Source organism: Labeo rohita, chromosome 21, assembly GCF_022985175.1.
Source record: "Labeo rohita strain BAU-BD-2019 chromosome 21, IGBB_LRoh.1.0, whole genome shotgun sequence".
In the NCBI taxonomy this organism is placed as follows: domain Eukaryota; kingdom Metazoa; phylum Chordata; class Actinopteri; order Cypriniformes; family Cyprinidae; genus Labeo; species Labeo rohita.
This window is the reverse complement of record NC_066889.1, coordinates 1,976,316-2,000,777: the sequence shown is the minus strand read 5'-3', so window position 1 is coordinate 2,000,777 and position 24,462 is coordinate 1,976,316. Positions and strand designations below refer to the sequence as shown.

Here is a 24,462-nt window from a genome sequence, read left to right as displayed (position 1 = left end):
TGCCATGAAAATAAAGTTGCATTCCCAAACATGCGTTAAACTCACAGCACATGCAGTTGACCAGTTCACAGCGTTCACTGTGAACTGAGCCGTTTTGAGGCACGAAAAACACCTGATCACAAGCTGATCGCCTGAATGAAGTGCACGCTTCGCTTTGAAACATGTAGCGAAAACCTGATGAAGGGATTAAGCCATATTATGCTTTCGGTTTTAGTTTGTTTGATAGATGCTGTGCCAAAACCATAATGGCCCAAAAGACAACTTGAAAGACCTTTTATGTTAGAACAAGGAGTTTAAATATGTTTTAAAAACACTTTTTGGTTTCATATCGTCATGTGACCACGATAATATCAAGACAGTTTTGCTATCGTGATATCACAATATTGATAGTATTGTTACATCCCTATTGTGGACATATGTTTAGTCACTGTGCTTTTCTTTCATCACAGTTCATCTTCAGCTCGACACCCTGCTGCAAGGGACTCCGGCTTTACATTCTCCAGCAGCGCGGAGGAGCTGACGGTGCCAGAGCAAACCTCCGTCTCGGAGATGGCCGACAGCGGCCGCGGGAGCTGGACCTCCTGCTCGAGTAACTCCCACGACAACCTCCAGACTCTCCCAGGCCAGCGAGCTCCGGACCTGCTCAACCATCGCCACACGCCCATGGGCGGCCCGATCGCCGAGGTAGAGATCGGCCCGGGTTTGCCGGAGGACAGTTGCTCCAGAGACGGATCTGACCTAAGTCAGTCCAGACAGAGCTGGACGTCCTCCAGTTCGCTGTCGGACACATACGAGGGCAGCTACGGCACCATCAAACGCAAGACGCAAGATCAACAAAGCACGGACGCTTCGTACAAGACGATCACGTCCAGCACGGAGAAGGGACTCATAGGTGAGCTTCGACTTCTGCGTGTGACAGCAGCAGATTTCACTGGCCTCTCGTTAGATGATAAATGTGCAGCTATTCTGGCTTGCTTGTGTCTTGATAGCTCTAGCACACAAATATCAGTAGAGAGATTCACCCAGGATGTCCTGCGCTTTCCACAAATAGGGCACAAACTGGGATCACGTCACTATGTGATGCGTTTAATCAGTCAAATGTATTTGTTTAAAGCTTTTCACAACATCCATGATTAGTGCTGGCCAAAAATGACAAAATATAACAGTATGACGAGTGATCCGCAGAGTGATTTTGTGCCGTTTGTGTCAAGCGACCGAGGGTAAATGCTTGTGTTGTGATTGGTGCAGCTGTGTCAATGTCTAAGTGAATGTCTTTTTGATTTACGTACCCCGTTTCATTCATTGATGTTGCTTTGTGTGTGTGTGTTTGTGTGTGTCTGTGTGTGTTTTGTTTCTTTCTGTGCTCCTTCCCCGTCATCACGTCACTTCCTGCACCTCTCCGCCTGCTTCCTGCCAGTGTACTGTGTAACGTCACCCTGCAAAGACGATAGGTTCAAAGCACCGCCCCCGACTCCGCCGGGGTACCAGGGCCTGACGCTGGGCGACGCGCAGGATGGAGGAGCCTTACGGCCGGCCCACATAAAGCCGCCCGAGTATAGCGTGGCCTTGCAGAGGTGCAAGCTGCGACACAGCCTGGCTGAGCCGAACCTGTCCAGACCGCCCAGTGTTGCTCTTCATTCTCTTCCTGATAGTGAGGAGGGTATGTGGTTGAACCCTGCAGGGCAGAGAAACACGTCTGGCTCACATTTCACCCCTGAGAATACACATTTTCTGATAATGTACTAGCCTATATGTCATCCAGGATGTTCATGTCTTTCTTTGTTTAGTCGAAAAGAAATATGTTTTTTGAGAAAAACATTCCAGGATTTTTCTCCATATAGTGGACTTCAATGGGACATCTTCACAGGTCCAAATTGCAGTTTCAGTACAGCTTCAAAGGGTTCTACACGATCCCAGCTGAGGAAAAAGGGTCTTATCTAGAAAACATTTTCTAAAAAAAAAAAATTACATTTATATACTGAATTACCACAAATGCTCATATCGCACTACTATAGCTTGTCCACATGCATTACATAATCACGCACACGTGACATAGGCTGAAGTACTGATCTAGTGTTTACAAAGCAAACGTGCAAAGAAAGTCATCTTGTATGCCTTGGGGGTGAGTAAATTATCAGGAAATTTTCATTCTGGAAGTGAACTTCTCCTTTAAAGACCCACTTTGGTGAAAATCAAGGTTTGAAGCAACACATTATTAGCTGTAGTCAAGCCAATTTGTGTTACGTGTCTGATATTGAAGGAAGCGACAAAAAATGCATTAAAATTCTGATACATGGACTACAAATGAGGATAATTCATTCTGCCTCTTCTTCAGAGGCAGTTTCAGGTTCAAACATACTGCATATGGTTAAATTAATCATCAATGGCATTTTAAAATGAAAACAATCCTCACCTACACGTTTTCACTGCGTTTCAGAAACGATCTTCGTGTACACTACACGACCGAAAATGCATGTTACATGACGTTCATGCAGGTACAACCATAGATATGTATAGGTAGATGTCCTATTATTTAGATGGCGCATGCGTCTACGTGCTTGGAGCGGTTGAATGATACATTTACGTGTATATATATGGGTACAACAATGAGCATGACGTTATTATATACATGGTCATCAAGCATATGCAGAGCAAATGTGGGCAGCCACACCATCGTTTTCAAAAGCACTAGTGTAAACGCAGCCTAAAAATTGCGAAACAGAGTGCTCAGGTACAGTTTTTAAAACAAAATGCAGAGCAGAACGCCTCCCATCATGTTGCCGTCAAATAAAACAGTTGCCATGCCAACTAGCCACTGTAAACAAAAGCTACACTTGCCCCACCTCCAGGGTCTTTTGATTGGTCCATTGTTTTGAAACTGACACTAGGTGTGTTTCCATTACAGATTTGCATGTACCTTTTGTTATTTTATAAATGCTGATTAAAAAACTTGTGAAATGACGGTTCCATTAAGTGATGTTATGCAACTAAAATGTATTTTTTCCTCTCACGCTAAGTCATGGCAATGGATGTTGGTTGGTTTACACATATCACAGCCACTGCACTAGCCATTCATGTACAGAAGCAGCGCGGAGAGCCGCTTCTAAAACATGCCACGGCGGACCTGGTATAAACACAAGCATTGACTAGACTGGCCGTGATCAGCTCCAGTGGCCTTGTCTGAGCTGCAGTGCACCACAGATTTGTGCAGTGTAAATAAGGGGGTATCCAAATATTCATGGCAAGGAAAGCCCCTTATTCAAGGATTGTGTAGTCAATGCTCGTGTAAGCGGCCACATGTGAGGTGTTTTTTTAGGTTAATAGTACATTAAAGAATGATCATGTGACTTACGTACACAAGGTGACCTGTAAATCCGAAAAAGGCGTTTCCATTGCAGTTTTGCGTAATATTCCTTTTTTGAATTGCCTGAAAAAGCTGCATGCAGGTGTAAAAATGTATTTGCGATATATGGGAGATTACATATTACATATTTGCGCAAAACTTTAGTGATATTTTATAAATGGCAATAAAAAACTGTTGTGAAGTGATGGCGTTTCCATTAACCAATGTTATGCGAAAAAACCACCTATGCGAGTGTAAAAACTGTTTGTGTGATATTTGGGTGTTTTTGCAAATTGACATGTTTCATTAAGCGTATTTTAATTTATTTGCAATTTTAATTTGATGAGCGGCGCTGCATGTCAAAGTTAAAAATTCTTTTAAATTCTTTTGAGATGCTGCAAAAGACGCGAACAGTCATACACGAGTGTGTTCACATAGAAAAATAATGGAAAAATAGTGCATTGGAACGGAAAAACACGTCCTGCTTGAATGGCCCCTAAATGATGTGTTTTTCAAACTAATCACACAAATGAGCATAGGCTTCATTTTACACAAATTATAATTCATTTTTCTTTATTTACGTTGGGGTGAAATGTGGCCTGGTCGTGTTTCATTGCCATCTGTGTAAATAGCATTGCTTGTCAGTCAGTGTTGTTGAAGCGCTCAGTGCAGACCAGCAGTGATGGTTTGACCTCAACTTAATGTGCTTGTCCTCCTGTGTGTTTCAGATGAGCAGGTTTCTGCTGTGTGACCGGACGTCAGCTCTTCACAGACACTCCTGCTTTAAACTCCAGGTTTGTGCCAGAGAAGGTACTCTCTTCAGGTTTGCAGCATCTTTGAGGTCATTTAATGACAAAACAAGCCTATTCTTGATCATCGACCAACTCGACATTTTCAGTGACCTCTCAAAGATCTCTCAGCAATGAAGCCGTCACCGTCTCTCCAAATGCTTCCTTAAGCTGACGTCTTAGTTTTCACCCACCTGTCATGCACTCTTCACCATCTGGAGAAAGCAGACTTGATTGAGCATCTCACCGTGTGCATGCAGCATCCAACACAGATCAAACATGCTTAAGAGTCAAACCTTTATGGTACTTTATCGACGCACACTCTTCTGGTTTGCTTGTGAAGTCGAACAAGCTTTGCGAGATCAGGACGGTTCGGCGGCGCCGCATGATTTCAGCATCTGTTTACACACGTTCTCGGTTTACAGTGTTTCTTGCGCATCGTGCTGCGTCTGCCTGTTTTTTTACGCAATAAGGATGGCGCGGACGCGTCGTCCGATTTGTACAGTCTCAGCTATTGGATTTGCTACTCCTGTCGTTGTACATAGCGAGCGAGATCGATACTGCTTGTCAAGGGAAAATATATTTATATGCTAGATGTGCATTTTCATTCCTTGTTAGTTCACGCTCTTTGGACGGGACGTTTTGTATAGAATGCAAATGGTTTAATAGTCGTTGCTCTCTGTAAGAAAATAAATACATTTGTACATGAACTAAACCTTAGATGTATAGGGCTGAGATGAAACAAATAAATGTATTATATTAAGGGACATAACTGGAGTATTACATTTTTATCATTTACGTGTCTGGACCCAGATGCTTTTCTTCTTGTTATTTTTAGTACGTGTTGTTTTGCTATGAACAGCATTGATTGTATTAATGATATAAGCATAAAGGGTTTTTTTTACCGTATGTTTTGTTGTAAATGAATGTTACGGATCATGTACAGCTGAGAAGAGAGTGCGCTATATGAACTGTATTTTCACTATTTTGTTGAAATAAATCTGGGGTTGTGGCTGCTCCTGTGACCGGCCAGACGTTATTTGTTTCTCAGAAGTCTGCTAGTAGTGTTACTGGATCGATTGCTACAGACCATCATTTCAAACACCTTATATTTGTACTTTTTCTTCCTAAATACCCTGAAACGCATGCATAAATTTCGTATTTTGTCCGAATGTGGTGTGTCTCATCAGCACTTAAGGCAAACCAGCATGATTCTCCAGCGTGAGTGAAGATGGTCCAACATCAACACAGCAACAACTTTTGAGCAAAAAGCTGCCTTAAGGAGTTTAATTTCAATAGATTTTTTTTTTTTTTTTTTTTTGGTGCTAGGAGGGGAGAATCATCAGTTCTGGACTGGAGCTATTTAATTAATGTTTTGCTGGCATTAGAGCATTTAAATTGGAACAAATCATTTATTAATAAGACAAAAACAAATAATAATTGATATTTTTGAATAAACTGCAAATGCATTTAACAATATTAATATTCCATTATATTGATGGCTCTTAGAATTTTACATCAGTTAACTCTTGTGCATCAATAAAAAAAGTTACACGTAGCTTGGGAGCACAGACTTAAGTTTGGTTTCATTTTAAAGAAGACCCATGGCAGATTATTGTTTAAGTAGAAAAAGTTTAAAAGGTGAAACCAAGAAAAAAGTTACAGAGGTTTAAGTTTTTGAAAATGCTTTATGAACAATATATCATATAAAATATATATTTTATGAAACATGTTGAACTCTAACCCTGCTAGAAAATCAAAGCCATAAATCTAAACAAGTTGTGTTCCAAATATGAGGTTGATGTCTCAAAAAATAAGCTTTCAGTAAGGTTTTTTTGGGGTGCAGTACCAGATTTTTCTTATTAGATGCCAGCAAAACTGCACTGGTGTACACAGTGGTTGGATTTGTGATTTGCAGTATTGTTTTTCTCTCTCAAATATTACAAGCACACACACCATTTTTTTAATGACACACATACAAACCACACTCTGACATCCATACCAACACATCCACACAATTTATAACTGCATTATTTATCCAATTTGCTCTATAATATGCAGAAAACAGGAATAAAGCGAGTATTTGCTTTATTGCGCAAAGCTGAAAAAATGGCACAATTTGGTAAAAAATGGTAAAAAAATAATAATTTTGAAGCCTTGCCAACAGAATGAAAGTCTATTAATAAAAATTGCATCATTTACAGTTAAATGGCACTGCGATTAAAAATAGCAGTTTTAAAGGGGTCATCGGATGCCCATTTTCCACAAGTTGAAGAAAAAAAGAAAAGTCTCTAATATACTTTGATTAAAAATTCTCAGTGGTTTTGTAAAACAACACCCGTTTTACCTTGTCAAAATCATCTCTGCAAAAATCAACTCATTCTAAAGGGTTGTTCCTTTAAATGCCAATGAGCTCTGCTCACCCCGCCCCTCTCTGCTCTTTGTGGAATGACGATCTTGTTTACTTTAGCCGCTAATCTTCCTAACTACCATGTTATAAGGAAAGACGATCGCAAAGATTCATAAAAAACGCTTATACACACTTCTGCTGTAAGTGAAGCTGGATCATGAATGATTCGCGTGAACATAGACAGATATATGTAGATCAGGAGGTGCATTCCCTTCACAAACAAACATAATCTACGGCATCTTCAGCGGCTCAGATGTTGGGAGTAAATGACGACCACTATGTTCATTATTACATCCAGCAACACAACACCTCAGGTGGGGGGAGGTGGGATCATAAGGTACTACCAACCAACTAGTTTACTTGCCACTTGTAAAATAAAACATTGCAGATCACAGTCAGTGTTGTTCTAATTTGTTGTCGGTTCTAGCCATCCAATCTCCCTTAAAAGTCATTCTTCCAAAGAGAGGAATAATTTGATTGGACCTGTGAGGCAGTCCTCTAGAGGCAGCTGCAGACTTTAGACAGAACACTCAAATTTACAACCTCCACTGCTGGTCAATATACAGCCCCTTGAACTGCACCATTCACAGTGTCACCATGATAATGGATGTCATACAACATGATCACTCTCATTAACTGGTCTGTATATTAATGCAATATTTACTTAAGATGGAACGATCAAGCCGATCAGGGGGGATATGTGGTGAACAACACATTCCAGGGCCCAGTTTATGGCGGGGCCCCTCTCTGACCACAATAGTGGACAAAGGTTTGCTGCATTTTGATTGGATATTGATGGACTAAAACGCAAACGCAAACCGAGCCGAGCCATTACATAAGCAAACTGTCCAACGCCATCAGATAAAGATGCTAGGACAACAGCCAAACGCCTCTTAGAGGCCAAGAAGAAGAGCTCTGGTACCAAGCATGGGAAGGACAGGACTTATCATTGGTCAAAATGCAGTTTCTTTCCTTCATCCATCTAGGAACTGATTCCTAAGGCTTGTGACTGCTAAAAATTTCCTTAGGGTCTGCAAACATAGCAGCAGTGGCGACCACAGAGATCCATCCAAATCAGTTCATAACTAGGCTTTCAAACCTTAAAACTGATGCACACTACAACACACACATCTTAAGTATTCTCAGTGACAGAGAATTGTAGTGCAACATCTTACACAAACTCGGACAAATGGACAAATGAATGCTTGCATGACAGTTCAATTTTTTTTCCATCATGTTTGGACTTAATGCATTAGAAATAATCTTTCATTTATTTGTTTGAGGCATAATAATGTTCGTAAGGTTCATAAGGTAACATAACACTGCCATACAGCAGCACCACCCAAATGAATCACTTGCATTTCACTTTATTCCTTTTTCACTTATGGTGTTCATTTAGCAGTTGTTGATTACTCTTGTCTATCTGTTGTTAATAAAATGCATTTTATTAGACTTGTGTCTTCCTTGTGTAAGAGGTTCTACAAGTTAGACATACCACCAGTCTTTCGTATCTGATGTACTCAGAACTGCATCTTAAGTGACACATGATCCAAAAATCATAACATGATTGGTGAATACCCGTTACTACATTATTTCACCTCCCTAGGTGGGAAGAAGCAAAATCACTACATCAGCTACCAACGTGTTAGATGTAAAGAAGATTACTGTTAATATGCTCCATTATTCCAGACAAAGGACAAATTAATCTATGTATGCAGCCAGAGACTGTTTTTTTACTCAGCTACGGGACTTCATCTAATCTTTTTTTTCTTGATCCACTAAGAACCAATTACTTGTTTATTGATTGCAGATTTTTTTTTTTTTACCTACTTTATAAACCCTTTTTGACCTTTCCTAATTTTAAAATTCTCTCCTCCTCTGATTCAAATCTCCTTCTAGCAAAACATGTCACTGAAAGTCCATATTAACTCAGTGCAGTGCAGACAAGAGGCTTTCATAATATCTCTCTCTCACACACACACACTCCTTGCTCTGTCAATGTTATTACTTCATAAATGGTGACAGTTTGAAAGATGTCCAAATAATTGATAGAGACAAATTCTTGGAATGTTCATTATTTTTTAAATATTTTTTCTAGTTTTTCAATACACACACTTGCAGTAGCTCCACACTGTCTCATCCTGTAGCATCTCCGGCACTTCCTTCTGTATTCTCTATTCATGAGCAGTCACATAAGCCATAATGCCTACACAGTCAGTTCGTTTGGCCTTTAGGCCTTCAAAATGCCCCTTGCTGTCATACTGTACATGGCAGAATAGCTTGCAAAAATATCCAAAGTATATCCAAACTCCAGTCGACACTGGTGACTTGCCTTCTGTTTAACTTTCATGTATAATTGACTAACTCCACCCATTCTGTTGAAAGTGAAAGTAACCATTTCCTTATAGTTTGCTGCACGGCCACAACAAGGAGAGAGCAAATATACAGACGCGGCGAAAGCATGGAAGACATATATAGCACATCTGCAAGTGAACATTCAGGTCAGTTAAAAGATATGCTTTCATTAAACGTATATGCAAAAACCAACAGACATTTTGTGTGTAGACCTAGGCCTACTTCTGTACTGGCAGTTTACACAGAGCTAGTTCTAGTGCACTGCTGATTTTCCAGTGTTATTCTAGACGAACGTTGCCCGGGTTTCAAGACCACAGTAAAGATAGTTTGTGATTTAATATTCAGCATAAACATATAAACAATACCGAATGTCGTTCTCCATGATTTGTGAATTCTGGTGATGCTGTCCTCCTGGCGGAAATCAGTTTTTTTTTTCGATGGGACTCTTAATTTTATAATGCTTATAGTTCGAACAGTGAAACCAGTGTCCTCTTAACCAGCTTGATCTGTTAATTTTTTTTACAGCAAAGCTCTTGGAAGCCCATTTCCGTCACTGAATAAAAAATAAAAAAGGTAATTGCGACTTTTTATCTCACATTGTCATATAAACTCGCAGTTCTGACTTTTTAGCGAGTTATAAAGTCAGAATTTTAGTAGATATAAAGTCAGAATTGGGGGATATAAACTCACAATTGCGAGAAATAAAGTCCAGTTCTGAGGAGAAAAAAAAAAAGAACTGCGAATGAATGTTAACAGAATTGCGAATTTATATCTCACAATTCTTACTTAATAAATCCCATTTGCCTGTTTCTATCACACAATTATGACTTCATTTCTCAGAATTGTGACTTTATAACTCGCAGTTTTATAAAGAGTTTATATCTCACAATTCTGAGAAAAAAAAAAGTCAGAATTGAGATAAGTCACAATAACCTTTTTAAAAAATGTATTCAGTGTATAGTAGAATAGTGAGGTAACTGAATCAGGGAAGGGTTAACTGTCCAAAACTGCACTGTGAAACTTTTCGCAAATCAGAACAGGTGCTCAGCAAAGGGTCAACTGACAAAACCTATACTGTGAAACATTTCCTCAAATTAGCAAATTGAAGCAAAGGACTCAAGGAAAGGTACAAAAACCAAACCTGAACTGTGAAAGATTCCACAATTTACAAAAGACTATTAGAGCCATGTATGATTTATCTAACGGCTTGGAAAACCGTTATTCACTGGAACAGCACCTTTGACACATTGTGATAGAATAAAAAGAGAAAGCTTTCACAAATCAAGTTTAACCTAAAAACAATGTTTTTGTATTCGAGCAGTCTGCATGTGTATTGGGAAAAGACGTTAAACATGAAGAGCACCTATTCTTCACATTCCTTATTAACGGACTTACCAAGGTGTGAAAAAAATCACAGATCAAGCTGGTTAAAATGACACCAGTTTCCAACTTTTGGAGTTACAAGCATTATAAAATTAAGAGTTGCATCGAAAAAACCCTGATTTCGGCCAGGAGGACAGCATCACCAGAATTCACAAATCATGGAGAACAACATTCGGTATTATGTGCATGTTTATGACAGAATACTGTGTATTTATAGCCAAAAGAAATCTGAATATCAAACCGCAAACGTACTTGGTTACTAACGTAACCTCGGTTCCCTGAGTTACGTGAACGAGTACTGTTGTGAATTTGACTCATTAGTTCTTTTTTCCTAATTTTTTTCCTTTGTACTACATATTCCACAATTCTTAGTCAACTTCATTTAGGGTGAACTCCATATATGGTGCACTACATTACCCATGTTCCCCACTTCCTTCCTTTGTTCCTTTTCTTGTGTTGGTGAGGTGTGGGTGTTTGAATGGGCACCCAACCATGTCCTTTGAGTCCTTACCTCTGGATGTGTTAATGACCTAAAGAACATCTGATGTCAATGGCTAAAGATGTATTATTCTTCACTTAAGTGGCATTAAAGAGAGCAAAGGACTGCATTCTTTCCAGTGTTTTAATCAGACACACCAGCAAGTTCTACAAGTTTTAACAAACTTTGGATATCTTAACAACATATTTGGATAGCCTCTGCATCGTGACCGGAAGCCCCCTGGTATGGCCACCGAAGCATACAAATAGCTGCTTCGATTCTCTAAAGGAAGCGGAGTGCTTGATATAAGTCCTCAAAGGCCTGACAGAGCAGAGAAGATTAAAGTCCTGGTCTTGCTCAGAAGGAGGAAGCACTAAGAGAGTGATCACCTGGGCTCTGAACAGATTTGAGAGCACTTTAGGAACATAGCCTTGCCTTGGCTTTAGGACAACTTTGGAGTCGTTGAGCCCGAATTCCAGACAGGGGTTCACCGAAAGTGCCTGTAGGTCACCCACACGTTTTACAGATGCCAGTGCTAGTAGCAGAGCGGTCTTCAACGTCAGACTGCAGCGGCTCAAAGGGAGGGCTCCTCAGGGCCCTCAGTACTGTAGGCAGACCCAGGAGGGGACGGTGATGGGGCGAGGCGGATTGGGCCTCCTAGACCCCTTAAAAAAATGAACAACCAGGTTGTTCTTGCCTACTGACTGGCCGGCTATAGGAGCATGATAGGCTGCTATGGTCACTACATAGACCTTAAGCGTGGAGGGAGAGTGGCCCTTCTCCAGCAACTCCTGCAGGAAGGACAATATCAGAGATATGTAACAGGAAATTGGGTCCGCACCGCAGGCTGCACACCAGACCAGACCATTTAACAGTATAGAGACGTCTTGTGGACGGAGCTCTAGCCTGGGAGATTGTATTCAGGATGCTCTCAGGGAGGTTTGCAGGCTCCTATCGAGAGGCCACAGGTGTAGAGCCCACAACTCGGGCTGAGGGTGCCATATTGGTTCCGTCTCAGGGGGGATGGGCCACGTTGCTGCTGAGAGCAGCTGAGATAGTTTTGCGAACTAGTGTTGGTTCCTCCAGAAGGGGGCCTATAACAGCACCTTGTGTTTCTGATCCCTGACTCGCCTGATGACCTGTGGGATCAGGGCGACCAGGGGAAAAGCGTAAAGGAGGAGGTTGGGCCACTTGTGGGCCAACGCATCCTTGTTCTTTGAGAAAAAGGTTGGGCAATGACAGTTGTCTTCTGAGGCGAAGAGGCTGACCTCTGCCTTGCCAAAGATCTCCCAAATTCTCTGAACCGTCTGGCGGTGAAGCATCCACTCTTCTGAGGGAACATTGCTTCGAGAGAGCATGTCTGCTCCTTGGTTCAGCCTGCCCGGCATGTGTGTCACTCTCAGCGGCTACACGGCTTAGATGCGATGGCCGTGGGCAGGGAGAGATGCGCGGCCACTGACTCATCCAGGGGAGGCAGCTTGTCATACCCCTTTTCTTCGGCGCCGTCGACCGAGGAGAGGGCAGATGGGCCGAGTAGAGGGCATGCCATTACTTGGTGATCTCGTCATGGACCTCAGGGAAGAGTGCCGCAGCGCAGAGAGGCGAGACTCATATCCTCGCAATGAGGACATTCCGTCTCTGTAAGCACAGCTTCAGCATGGGTGGCGCCCAAGCATGAAACTCACTCACTGTGACCATCCACGGCGTGTAGGGCAGCCCTGCACAAGCGACGGTGACGGCGCGGCATTTGAAACGCCAAATAGAAATTTGCTCTTAGGAAGCAAATCGAGCGAGACCGCAGATACTGAAGGCGGCAGGAAGCAGCGAAGACAGCTGAGCAGTAACCGGTCTTGATCCGCTGATCATGGCGAGCTTGATTGTAGCGTGAAGGCTTGAGTCCAGTAGTAAAGATGATGAGTTGTCACTGAGGGAGAAGAATCTGAATATCTTACGGTGAAATGTCTGCTTATATAGCCAGATACTCAGCACTCTTTGGCAGATTCTGTCAGGCTTTTGGCAGTTTTTCCCCATAGCATCTTAAGCAGACGCAGTACGAGTGAAGTATCAACAGGGAACTGCCTTTACTTCATAGTTAAACGCTGGTTTAACTACAGTAACTATGGTTGTTTGGTTTTATGTGTAGTAAAACCATGGTTTTCGTAAGGGTAGAACACCGTGCTAAATTAAAATAAGTTAAGCATTTAAAAAACACGAGACGCTTTGCATCCCCCACCCCTACTTTCCACTGCTCTTCGTCTCACATTTTAAAAAAGTAAAAACTAGATCTGAGTGAAGTGCTCCTTTCTTTCTCCATTGTTCATTTTGTTATGCTGTAATCAAAGATCAGTAAGGTTGATGCTGCAGCAACAACAGCAGTATTTTAAACAATAATGGCATCGATAAGAAAAGGTCAGTTTATTTGTTTAACTTAAATAGTATTTTTAAATAGTATTAGTATTATTTAAATAGTATTTTTATCTCAAACTTCCCCTGGAAGTTTGCTGAGGCTCCATAGTGAGCAAAGGCAAATTATTATAATTTTTGAAGCGTAAATAACATCTTAAATTGCTCTCTCTTCATCAGATCTAAGGATTGTGCTGTTGGGTAAAACCGGATCAGGAAAGAGTTCAACAGGAAACACCATCATTGGCAACACTGAGTTTGAGAGTGGTATGTCCCCTAAGTCTATTACTAGATGTTGTCAAAAACATCTGACAACAGTGGAGGGCAGAAACATCAAGGTGATCGACACTCCAGGACTGTTTGATACGTCCCTGAGTGAAGAACAGCTGAAAACTGAAATAGTAAAGTGTGTCTACATGTCTGCTCCTGGTCCTCATGCATTTCTGCTGGTCATGAGACTGGACATGAGATACACAAAGGAGGAGAAAAACACAGTGAAATGGATTCAGGAGAACTTTGGAGAAGAAGCTACCCGATACATAATCATTCTGTTCACTAGAGGAGATCAGCTGGAGGGAAACACATTAGATGATTATATCAGTGAAGATAATGATCTCAAGGCTCTTGTTAATGAGTGTGGTGGCAGATTTCATTCATTCAATAATAAAGACATGGAGAACCGTTCTCAGGTCACTGAATTGCTGGAGAAGATTGAGAAGATGGTGGAAGAGAATGGAGGACAGCACTACACTAATGAGATGTATAGAAAAGCCCAGAAAGAAATCGAATGGGAGGCTTGGAAACAAAGAGCTAAAGATTATGGAAAAACAGTACTATCAGTAGGAGGAGGAGCAGTACTAGGAGGAGCAGGAGTAGCAGTAGCAGGACGAGCAGCAACGGCAGCAGTAGCAATAGCAGGACGAGCAGCAACAGCACTAGCAGGAGCAGTAATAGGGGGAGCAAAACTATTGTTTAGACTGTAGCACACAGTTACTCTAATTAAATGACAAAAAAAAGAAAATAAATATTCTTTGATGGCTTTGTGGGCAGCACATCACATGACACAGTTGTGCTACTTGAGTTTGAGTCCTTGTTAGTGGTCCTTTGCCAGTTTTGTCCTTTTCTCTCCTGCTTCGCTTCCTGTCAAATCTCTATGCCTTCCTGTTCAAATAAATGGCACAAATATTAATATGCTGTTTCTAAATGTATAATCAGGTTTTTGCAGGCACACGCAGATTTAATAGAGGGACTGAGTTGTTTGTAAAACTTTTACAAGAATTGTATTAAATGTTTTAATAATTTAATACATTTGTATTAACATTTCTTTTTTTGTCATTATACTAAAGTTTATTTGTCATTTGTTATATTTCTTTTTGTTTCCTTTTCTAATATGCTACAACTACAACACTTGCTTAGTTCTGGTTCCTCCTTAATGAGCTACTCATTGACCTGTATACACCCTCTGTTAAATACCCAATCACTGCGGCCATATACTAATGGATCCTGATTTATAAATGCCTGCATTGATGCACAATAGACTGAGAAACTATGTTGTAGTCGGAGTTAAGATGTGTTTTCATAAGCAATGTAAGGTTTTGTTTGTTTATATTGGATATCTTTGACTGTGTAATCTCAAGTATGGTTTATTTTGATTCAATTGTTTGTGTTTCTGTTCTTGTTTAGAAAATACATATTCACATGATATACTTCATGTTCATCTTTGCGCTACCTGCTTCAGTGGATAAATAAAGTAGTCATATGGAATTGTATGGAACCGTTTGCTATTGTTGTCTTTTTAGAGCTGTTTTACAACAGAAATATTAGAATCTCATCTTTACAAAGAATATTATGATGTTTAAGATCAAGCTTAAATACATATTTGTCTTAATTCAACTTATATGTATTGTAAAGATATTAGTACTGGACCCAAAAATACAAACACAAGTGGATAAGTTTTAGAAAGTTTATTTTCAGTTCTCTTAATGTTAAGGTTCTCAGGATACCAGCAAATCTTCTCCAGGCCAGGGGGTGGCAACAGTGAGGTGACAATGAATCAGAGATAGGTAAAGATGCCAGCTGAGCGCTAACAGGAACTAAGTAGATCACTGAATCAGTATAGCTGACAGGGTTTAGGTGGTCTCATGAGATGGATGGGGTGATCTGCTTGGGAATTGAACCCCGGTCTACCACGTGACAGGCAGAGACACAGTCCACTGCACCACACAGAAGTCCACTAGAGTGTTCTAGAAGGTGTTCTGAGGAGTAATAGAAGAGTAAGAACAAGCAGTACTGAAGACAACACAACCCAAGTTCCTTTATCCTTTTTTCCAGTCCCAAGGTCCACAACAAATAATTCCTCAATCCAAATCCAGATCCACATCCACAATGAACTGACAATCCAGCTTCCAGAGCAGTAGATAAAGACAGTCAAACTTACTGATGGAGGTTCAGGCAGAGAGAGAGAGAAAACAGGTTCCAGGCAGGATCAAGCTCACACAGGCTTCAAGGATCAGATTCAGGAGCTGGCTGGAATGTTCATCAGTGAGTAGAAGAGACAATCTGGCAGAGAGGGAAGAGTGGAGACTGGCTTATATAGTTAGTGAGACAGGTGAAACCAATGAGGATAATTAAAGAGGAATTACAAAACCAGGAACAGGAAGCTGAGTGCTAGCTGACAAAATAAGAGTTTAACAGGAAGTGGTGACAAAATCATGACATGTATTCTTTCTTTCTTTCTTTCTTTCTTTCTTTCTTTTTCCTTCCTCCCTTCCTGATTATACGTAATCTGGATTATGTAATCGGATTCCAAAAATTAAGTACTTGTAATTAATTAGATTAAATTACACACGATAGGAATAACTGATTCTTTCTAATTCCTCTTTTTTCATCTCTTAAGAGTTACTTTCTAAAATAGCCTAACACTTGTGTGCTCAAAGTCTTCCAGGTTTACATTCACACAATGACTAGTCATTAGTCAGGTGGCTACACAGCATTTGACTGCTAGGTTGCATTAACTACTAATGAACACATTTATGTTTATTTGAATTATCGCTCTGGGTTATTTAACCGTTACTATTTCTCTGGAAGGCCTTTGACTTTAAAACGCACAAATTTACATTGTTTCTTATTTATATGTAATACACAAATTCCCAAACTTTTTTTGTCATCTGAACCTAATATATTAACTTGAAATACACCTGAGATTTTAAAATAAATATTTTAATAATTAAATGTAATACTTGCATGTTCACAGTTCTCTTGCAATGGTTAATGGTCACATGACATGCAAATAAACAAATGAAATGTTTCATTTTTTAGTAAGTGCTTTATTTTGATTATTTAGATATTATTTTAATTGTACATTTTAATGATTTAACTAATTATTAGCTTTTCATAAAACTCATGAACCCCCTGCAGTTACGAATCCCAGTTTGGGAAACCTTAATCTAATGTGTAATGCACTTCATGATTATCCTATTTAAGTCATTTTGATAAACGATTTTGGTCAATTAATCTAAATGTAATCTAAAAGTAGATTATATTATATTACCTAAAATGTGTAATGTAATGGATTACGTTACTGACTACAGTTTTTATCGTGCAATTTGAAATTAGTAACAGATTACATTTAGTAAGTAATCTACCCAGCTCTGCAAGACACATATCACAGGAAAGCTCTCATTCTCAATAAAACGGATATGTACTGTAGTTTATTTTATTGTTTTATTGTTAAAATCACAGTTAGAATGATTTTCAAGATAATTGCACAGTGAAATATCATCACTGTGAGAAAACAAAGACAAATGTCATACGTCTACTCCGACCACTTTTTTAAGCTAAAATCAGCCACAATCTCTATTTCTTCTATCTTAGGATGTACTCTTTCAAATGAGCCAAATGTCATGTTTCTGTGAGCTTTGGCTGGTAAATAATCAACTGTTACGTATGGACGTTTTTCCAAGCAAAATTAAAATAAAAATTAAAATGCTTAAAAAGATGGCATATAATTTCCTCGTTTAGGGAAGCATGAACTGTATAAAAAATCAAAACTAAAAGTCATTTGTATGTGATGTTTAATTTTCATTATCAGCCCATGTATAAATCTGTCATAATTAAATCTATAATTCAGTGCTCAAATCATAAATCAAATGGTCAAACGGACATTGCAAATGATAAATCAAATGCTCATGTAGACAACAATGAGCACTATGGCTTTTCATTGCATAATTTCGCTGAGAGGGAGTAAAATATTTGCAACGTAAATCTATCACCGCTAAAGGCAGCTGCCAATCCGCTAGATGCATGTGAATGAACAGACAGTGCAGATCACTTTTAAGTAAAACAAGCAAAATGTAATTTGTTTTGTCATATGACATAGTTATGCAAGAATATAAACTAGACAAATGCAGCCAAGGTGAATACATCTCAAGTTTCAGTCAAGCAATGAGTTAATGCATAAATTAATGAATGATTAAATGTTATTTATTGACAACAATAGGAAACATGAATAAATGAGCAAAAGAATGAATAAAAATAACCATCACAATAAATACTTCATAGTGAAAAGTGAAAAACACATGAAACAAAGCTTTATTTAAACATTGTTCTAACAATCATGCATTTACAGGCAGTGAGCCCTACATTTCAATGTAGCTATGCCACCTTCACCTGTCTCTGTCGTCCATCATGGCCCTCACTGCTGCAGTTAGACTGGAATCTAATCATGAATAGGAAAGGGACATCAAGGCTATTCTTGCCTGAGTGCATTCATTGGCAAGGCTGTTTTCTCCAGGTTATGCCAAATGCTTAGATGTAAATGTTCTTTTTCTAAATCCTTTTTTGTAAGTGTCTCAGACACAAACACTCACTTTATTTCTTAAAAGTTTATTTCTTCAAGGTAATATCAATGCATACAGACATTTCATACAGTTTCTCTTTGGGGGGTTTAAGTGGTTAGTCACCAAAACATATAAATTTAGTCATTATTTACTTACCTTTTTCTGCACACAAAAGGTGACTTTCGTCAAGTTTGTCCTGCTGGTTTCTGTTCATACAATATCAGTCAGTGGAGTCTGATGTCATAACATTATTTGATGACGCTTTTGAAGCTTCTGAGAGTCAGGCTCCATTGTATGAACAGAAACCAGCAGAACATACTTGATCAAATCACATCCGCAGTGTCTTGAGGTTTTTGGTCTAAATGCTCTTGCTGCCTCTGGGCTCAGAGGATGAAGAGACCACAACAACATCTGGCCCAGATGAGGCAATTAAAGACAGGTGGAGTGATGGAGGGTCTCATGGCACTAGACTATTTTGGACTATATACATCTACTGCAAAAGTCAGGTGAAAGTATCTGTGTGCAAGCACAAATTTCCAGTTAACACAATCCCCAGATGATCCATAACATCGGAATTGAGAACTACGACTTTAACACATTATAATGTGTCTGTGATTTTTCAGGATTGTTATCCAGGGTGGTAACACACATGTGCTTGAGGTCTTCAGCTGTTTCTAACATTCAGTGTCAGTAATTGCTGTAGGAAGCGGCGTTCAATCAAATGAGCTGAACTCAAGATGGTTCTTCAAACTCACCCATACCAGTGATGCATCAATAATGAACATTGCTGCTTCATTCTTAAAGAACAGCAGGTCAAGTCCCAGTGTAAAATCAAGAGATGACTTATTTAACGATTCTCTATCATTGATCAGCTTAGGACAAGAGACGCGTTGGCGTCTGAATATTCAGCAGCACGTTCAAAGCCCTGCCAAGTTGACAGAGAATATTTAAGGCCATTAAATGAGTGTTTTTTTCCATCTCATCTGCTTCCTCCAGGCCTCCACGGCTGAGACTTCTGAAAATTATTCCAAACTGCTCTTCACAATATGCATTATTGATCACAGACAGAAGAGAATTAAAGGATCATAAAAGAGAAAGAACATGCGCTTCATGTTCAAATTTTATACGTCTATTTAAGATTTCTTTGGCTTCTAGCACAAAGCTGATTCTCCAGTTCTGCTCTTGGAGGGTCACTGTCCAGCAGAGTTGAGCTCCAGTCCTCATTAAACACACCTGGACCAGCTAATCGAGGTCTTGCAGACAGGTGAGACCTGAGCTGTGTTGCATTGTCAAGGCTGTGCCCTCATGTATGGTCTAAAACACAACCGCCCTCACGTTTTCCCATGGGACAGCAATTGCAAGTACATCTTTGCAGGAATATAATATGAAGACTAAACAAAGTAACACACCTTACTGTGCATACTGGTATAAATATAAATATACAATTTATATATATATATATATATATATATGATGTGACGAGTCGGCTGCCTCCCCCCTAATTGTTAGCTGCACCCCGTCGGTAATCGCCGCCCTTCACCAGGCTCCCGACGGGAGTGGGCGTGTGGGAGGAGGAGGGGCGCTGAAACATCCAGGTCTGGCGGCGTGTGATGAGGCACACCTGATGTGAATGAAGCCTTATCACCGCCGCTGTTAAAATGCCGAGCGCGCCTCTCCTCAGGAGACCGGTCTCTTCCCCCGTGCATGCACGCTGGTGTCCTCGTGGGTCCAGGAAGGGGTGAAGAGGGAACCAGCGCCGCAGGACGAGTTGCCGGACCCCACCCGTGACGGCTGACGGGCCAGGTTGCCGGGCCGTTTTATCCCCCCAGAAGTGCCGCGTGGATAGAGCAGGACGATGCCGCTAGAGAAGCTGCCGCCCCTCGCACCCCGGACCTGAGCGGGGAGCGCGTGCGGCCGCCGGACTCCGCCCCTTACCTGGACCCTTCCCTTCGGAACACTACCCCTCCTTCACGGAACCCCGTCACGTCGAGGACACCAGATCCCCCTTTTATTTTGGACACTCTTTTTTTCCCCTTTTTGGACACTTTGTTTTATTGTTTAATAAAAGCCTCTCCGAGGCCTGACGTCACGCCCACTGTGTCTGTCGCTTTGCTCCGCCCCCGTGACTATATATATATATATATATATATATATATATATATATATATATATATATATATATATATATACATACAGTGGGTACGGAAAGTATTCAGACCCCCTTAAGTTTTTCACTCTTTGTTATATTGCAGCCATTTGCTAAAATCATTTAAGTTCATTTTTTTTCCTCATTAATGTACGCACAGCACATATTGACAGAAAAACACAGAACTGTTGACATTTTTGCAGATTTATTAAAAAAGAAAAGCTGAAATATCACATGGTCCTAAGTATTCAGACCCTTTTGCTGTGACACTCATATATTTAACTCAGGTGCTGTCCATTTCTTCTGATCATCCTTGAGATGGTTCTACACCTTCATTTGAGTCCAGCTGTGTTTAATTATACTGATTGGACTTGATTAGGAAAGCCACACACCTGTCTATATAAGACCTTACAGCTCACAGTGCATGTCAGAGCAAATGAGAATCATGAGGTCAAAGGAACTGCCTGAAGAGCTCAGAGACAGAATTGTGGCAAGGCACAGATCTGGCCAAGGTTACAAAAAGATTTCTGCTGCACTTAAGGTTCCTAAGAGCACAGTGGCCTCCATAATCCTTAAATGGAAGACATTTGGGATGACCAGAACCCTTCCTAGAGCTGGCCGTCCGGCCAAACTGAGCTATCGGGGGAGAAGAGCCTTGGTGAGAGAGGTAAAGAAGAACCCAAAGATCACTGTGGCTGAGCTCCAGAGATGCAGTCGGGAGATGGGAGAAAGTTGTAGAAAGTCAACCATCACCGCAGCCCTCCACCAGTCGGGGCTTTATGGCAGAGTGTCCCGACGGAAGCCTCTCCTCAGTGCAAGACACATGAAAGCCCGCATGGAGTTTGCTAAAAAACACCTGAAGGACTCCAAGATGGTGAGAAATAAGATTCTCTGTTCTGATGAGACCAAGATAGAACTTTTTGGCCTTAATTCTAAGCGGTATGTGTGGAGAAAACCAGGCACTGCTCATCACCTGTCCAATACAGTCCCAACAGTGAAGCATGGTGGTGGCAGCATCATGCTGTGGGGGTGTTTTTCAGCTGCAGGGACAGGACGACTGGTTGCAATCGAGGGAAAGATGAATGCGGCCAAGTACAGGGATATCCTGGATGAAAACCTTCTTCAGAGTGCTCAGGACCTCAGACTGGGCCGAAGGTTTACCTTCCAACAAGACAATGACCCTAAGCACACAGCTAAAATAACGAAGGAGTGGCTTCACAACAACTTTGGCTCATATTTAACAAAAACCGACCAATTCACTATCTCAACAAATTAGAATATGGTGACATGCCAATCAGCTAACAACTCAAAACACCTGCAAAAGTTTTCCTGAGCCTTCAAAATGGTCTCTCAGTTTTGTTCACTATACACAATCATGGGGAAGACTGCTGATCTGACAGTTGTCCAGAAGACAATCATTGACACCCTTCACAAAGAGGGTAAGCCACAAACATTCATTGCCAAAAAAGCTGACTGTTCACAGAGTGCTGCATTCAAGCATGTTAACAGAAAGTTGAGTGGAAGAAAAAGATGCACAACCAACTGAGAGAACCGCAGCCTTGAGAGGCTTGTCAAGCAAAATCAATTCAAGAATTTGGGTGAACTTCACAAGGAATGGACTGAGGCTGGGGTCAAGACATCAAGAGCCACCACACACAGACGTGTCAAGGAATTTGGCTACAGTTGTTGTATTCCTTTTGTTAAGCCACTCCTGAACCACAGACAACGTCAGAGGCGTCTTACCTGGGCTAAGGAGAAGAAGAAGTGGCAAGTTTTGTATTTCATTTGGAAAACAAGGTCCTAGAGTCTGGAGGAAGGGTGGAGAAGCTCATAGCCCAAGTTGCTTGAAGTCCAGTGTTAAGTTTCCACAGTCTGTGATGATTTGGGGTGCAATGTCATCTGCTGGTGTTGGTCCACTGTGTTTTCTGAAAACCAAAGTCACTGCACCCGTTTACCAAGAAATTTTAGAGCACTTCATGCTTCCTTCTGCTGACCAGCTTTTTAAAGATGCTGATTTCATTTTCCAGCAGGATTTGACACCTGCCCACACTGCCAAACGCACCAAAAGTTGGTTAAATGACCATGGTGTTGGTGTGTTTGACTGGCCAGCAAACTCACCAGACCTGAACCCCATACAGAATCAATGGGATATTGTCAAGAGGAAAATGAGAAACAAGAGACCAAAAAATGCAGATGAGCTGAAGGCCACTGTCAAAGAAACCTGGACTTCCATACCACCTCAGCAGTGCCACAGACTGATCACCTGTACGCTGTATTGAGGCAGTAATTAAAGCAAAAGGAGCCCCTACCAAGTATTGAGTACATATACAGTAAATTAACATACTTTCCAGAAGGCCAACGATTCACTAAAAATGTTTTTTTTTTTTTTTTTTTTTTTTAATTGGTCTTATGAAGTATTCTAACTTGTTGAGATAGTGAATTGGTTGTTTTTTGTTAAATGTGAACCAAAATTATCACAATTAAAAGAACCAAAGACTTAAACTACTTCAGTCTGTGTGCATTTATTTAATACATGAGTTTCACAATTTGAGTTGAATTACTGAAATAAATGAACTTTTCCATGACATTCTAATTTATTGAGATGCAGCTGTATACTAAAAGTGAACTTATAGGTATACTGATAGTTTACTTGTAACATTTTTAGTACACTTTGAAGTATAGTCTCAGTAAACTACTAGTTTAGTAGTTTTATACTTCAAGTATACTCGAAAGTTTTCTTTAAGTGAACTTGATACTTTAAGTATACTACTATGTCCCTATTTAGGTATTAATTTGTATATATTTTGTTATATGAATATCTGAACATACAAAACATCAAAAGAAAGAACAGGGTATCTGCTTGTAAACAAAAACATTTTATCGTAATAATTATTTTATCGACAATATTGTAAATTTTGTACAGTTCTTCCCAGTATTATTAATAATATTAATTAATAGTAGTTTTTCTCCTAAACAGAATTCATGATTTCTGATCTAGGAGAGAGGGTTTCTTGCAGAGTTCATTTCACATCATGCTACAACACATCAAGTGCACTGAATTAAAGGGACGAGAAAACCAGTCATAAACAAACAAACAAACAAACAAACAAACAAACAAACAAATATGTTTTGAGAAAGTAAATAAAAACAGGTCCCAAAGAAGATCTGAAGCGCAGCAGACAAATGATTGTTGTTCCACAGAGAAACACTAGGTGTCAGTGTCGATTCATTGTTGAAGCTTATGTGTTTCCTGACAGTGTCTCAGAGCTTAAACCTGAAGAAAACAAATGTGTATGACTCTATGCATATTTGTGCAAACAAAACGTCATAAAAACTTAAACAAGCTTGTTTCAAACAGCTATAATAAAAAGACTAAATGAAATAAAATATCTGCACAGAGGAAATATGCAATTTTTTTATTATTATGGTCTCTTACCACCATGGCTTCAACCTTTCCTAGAATAAGTTCATAGAGCTTTTGAATAGTCTTCAGTTGAGTGTTGCCTATAAAACATCTGCCATTTGTGTCAGAGATGTTGAAGGAAGGATTTTTCTTCTCGTTCTTCTCTCCAAACCTATCCACAGTAGTTTGATAATATTAAGTTAGCTGATTTGTATCTTGGTGGCCAGGTTTTATAGCCTTTTTAGCACAGGTGTCTGTGATGTAAGTTTAAGCAGTTGCAGCTCTTTCATTGATGTTGGCTTTGTGAAGTTCTCTGTTCTCTGTTTTTGTGGAAACAGGGTCTTCACAGTGAATATTGTGTTTTTTTTTGTCAATTTGTTGCAGCCGTTCTGTGTTGTTTGGACACAATCCTTAGTGATTGATGGTCCCAATCATACTCTTTTCTTTTTCGCTGATGATGTCTTTCCATGCTTTGTGTACTAAGTCATAATCATAGGGATGTTGTTTTTAAAACAGCAAATAATTGGGCTGTAAAGGTTACAGGCGCTCCTGCAAAACAAGCTCCTATGATTTGTCTACACTACACTGATATAAAAACTACAAAATATAGAAAGAAAAACATAAAACAAAATTGCAGCATTTTTTTCCCACTGTTGCTTGCGTTTGCTAACCCCTGTAATAATGGGTGTTCACATCATGTTGTCTTTTTATATAACAGAGAAACAGTGTGTGTGTTTACATTTACCAAAATGTACTCACTATTCAAAAATGTCCAGACTAATATAGTAAAACCTGTTGAACACTGACCAGTGAGCCAGACATTACTAATTAAAAAGGCTTATAAATTGTTCAGATTATGTTGTTTTGCACAGGTTCCTCTGTTTAGGGTTCAGACTGTGTTAGATTATGGAAAAT

The 24,462-nt window shown here is 40.1% G+C and overlaps 2 protein-coding genes across 12 annotated transcripts in view; both read left to right on the top strand.

Annotated features, from left to right (window-relative positions):
* Positions 1-5,156, top strand: part of rapgef6 (Rap guanine nucleotide exchange factor (GEF) 6) — an 87,297-nt gene extending 82,141 nt beyond the window's left edge. For 10 of the 11 annotated variants that reach the window (XM_051092790.1, XM_051092780.1, XM_051092789.1 and 7 more), the window contains 3 exons: positions 450-892; positions 1,418-1,660; positions 4,072-5,156. In XM_051092790.1, the coding sequence (XP_050948747.1) occupies positions 450-892; positions 1,418-1,660; positions 4,072-4,094 (709 nt within the window). In that variant the 3' untranslated portion in view covers positions 4,095-5,156. The remainder of the gene's footprint in view (positions 1-449; positions 893-1,417; positions 1,661-4,071) is intronic. The other variant, XM_051092784.1, reaches the window with a different exon arrangement.
* A 3,787-nt stretch (positions 5,157-8,943) lies between these two features.
* Positions 8,944-14,909, top strand: LOC127153033 (GTPase IMAP family member 9-like). The gene is made up of 2 exons (XM_051093965.1): positions 8,944-9,042; positions 13,341-14,909. Exons 1-2 carry the CDS (start codon positions 9,003-9,005, stop codon positions 14,141-14,143), a joined length of 843 nt encoding a protein of 280 aa, XP_050949922.1. The 5' UTR covers positions 8,944-9,002; the 3' UTR covers positions 14,144-14,909.
* The last annotated feature ends 9,553 nt before the right edge of the window (positions 14,910-24,462 follow it).

Bases quoted from the DNA above. Each gene is read 5' to 3' on its own strand.
- LOC127153033 (XM_051093965.1), top strand. From the start codon at position 9,003: ATGGAAGACATATATAGCACATCTGCAAGTGAACATTCAG. The intron at 9,043-13,340 runs GTCAGTTAAAAG...TCTCTTCATCAG, and splicing joins ATCTGCAAGTGAACATTCAG to ATCTAAGGATTGTGCTGTTG.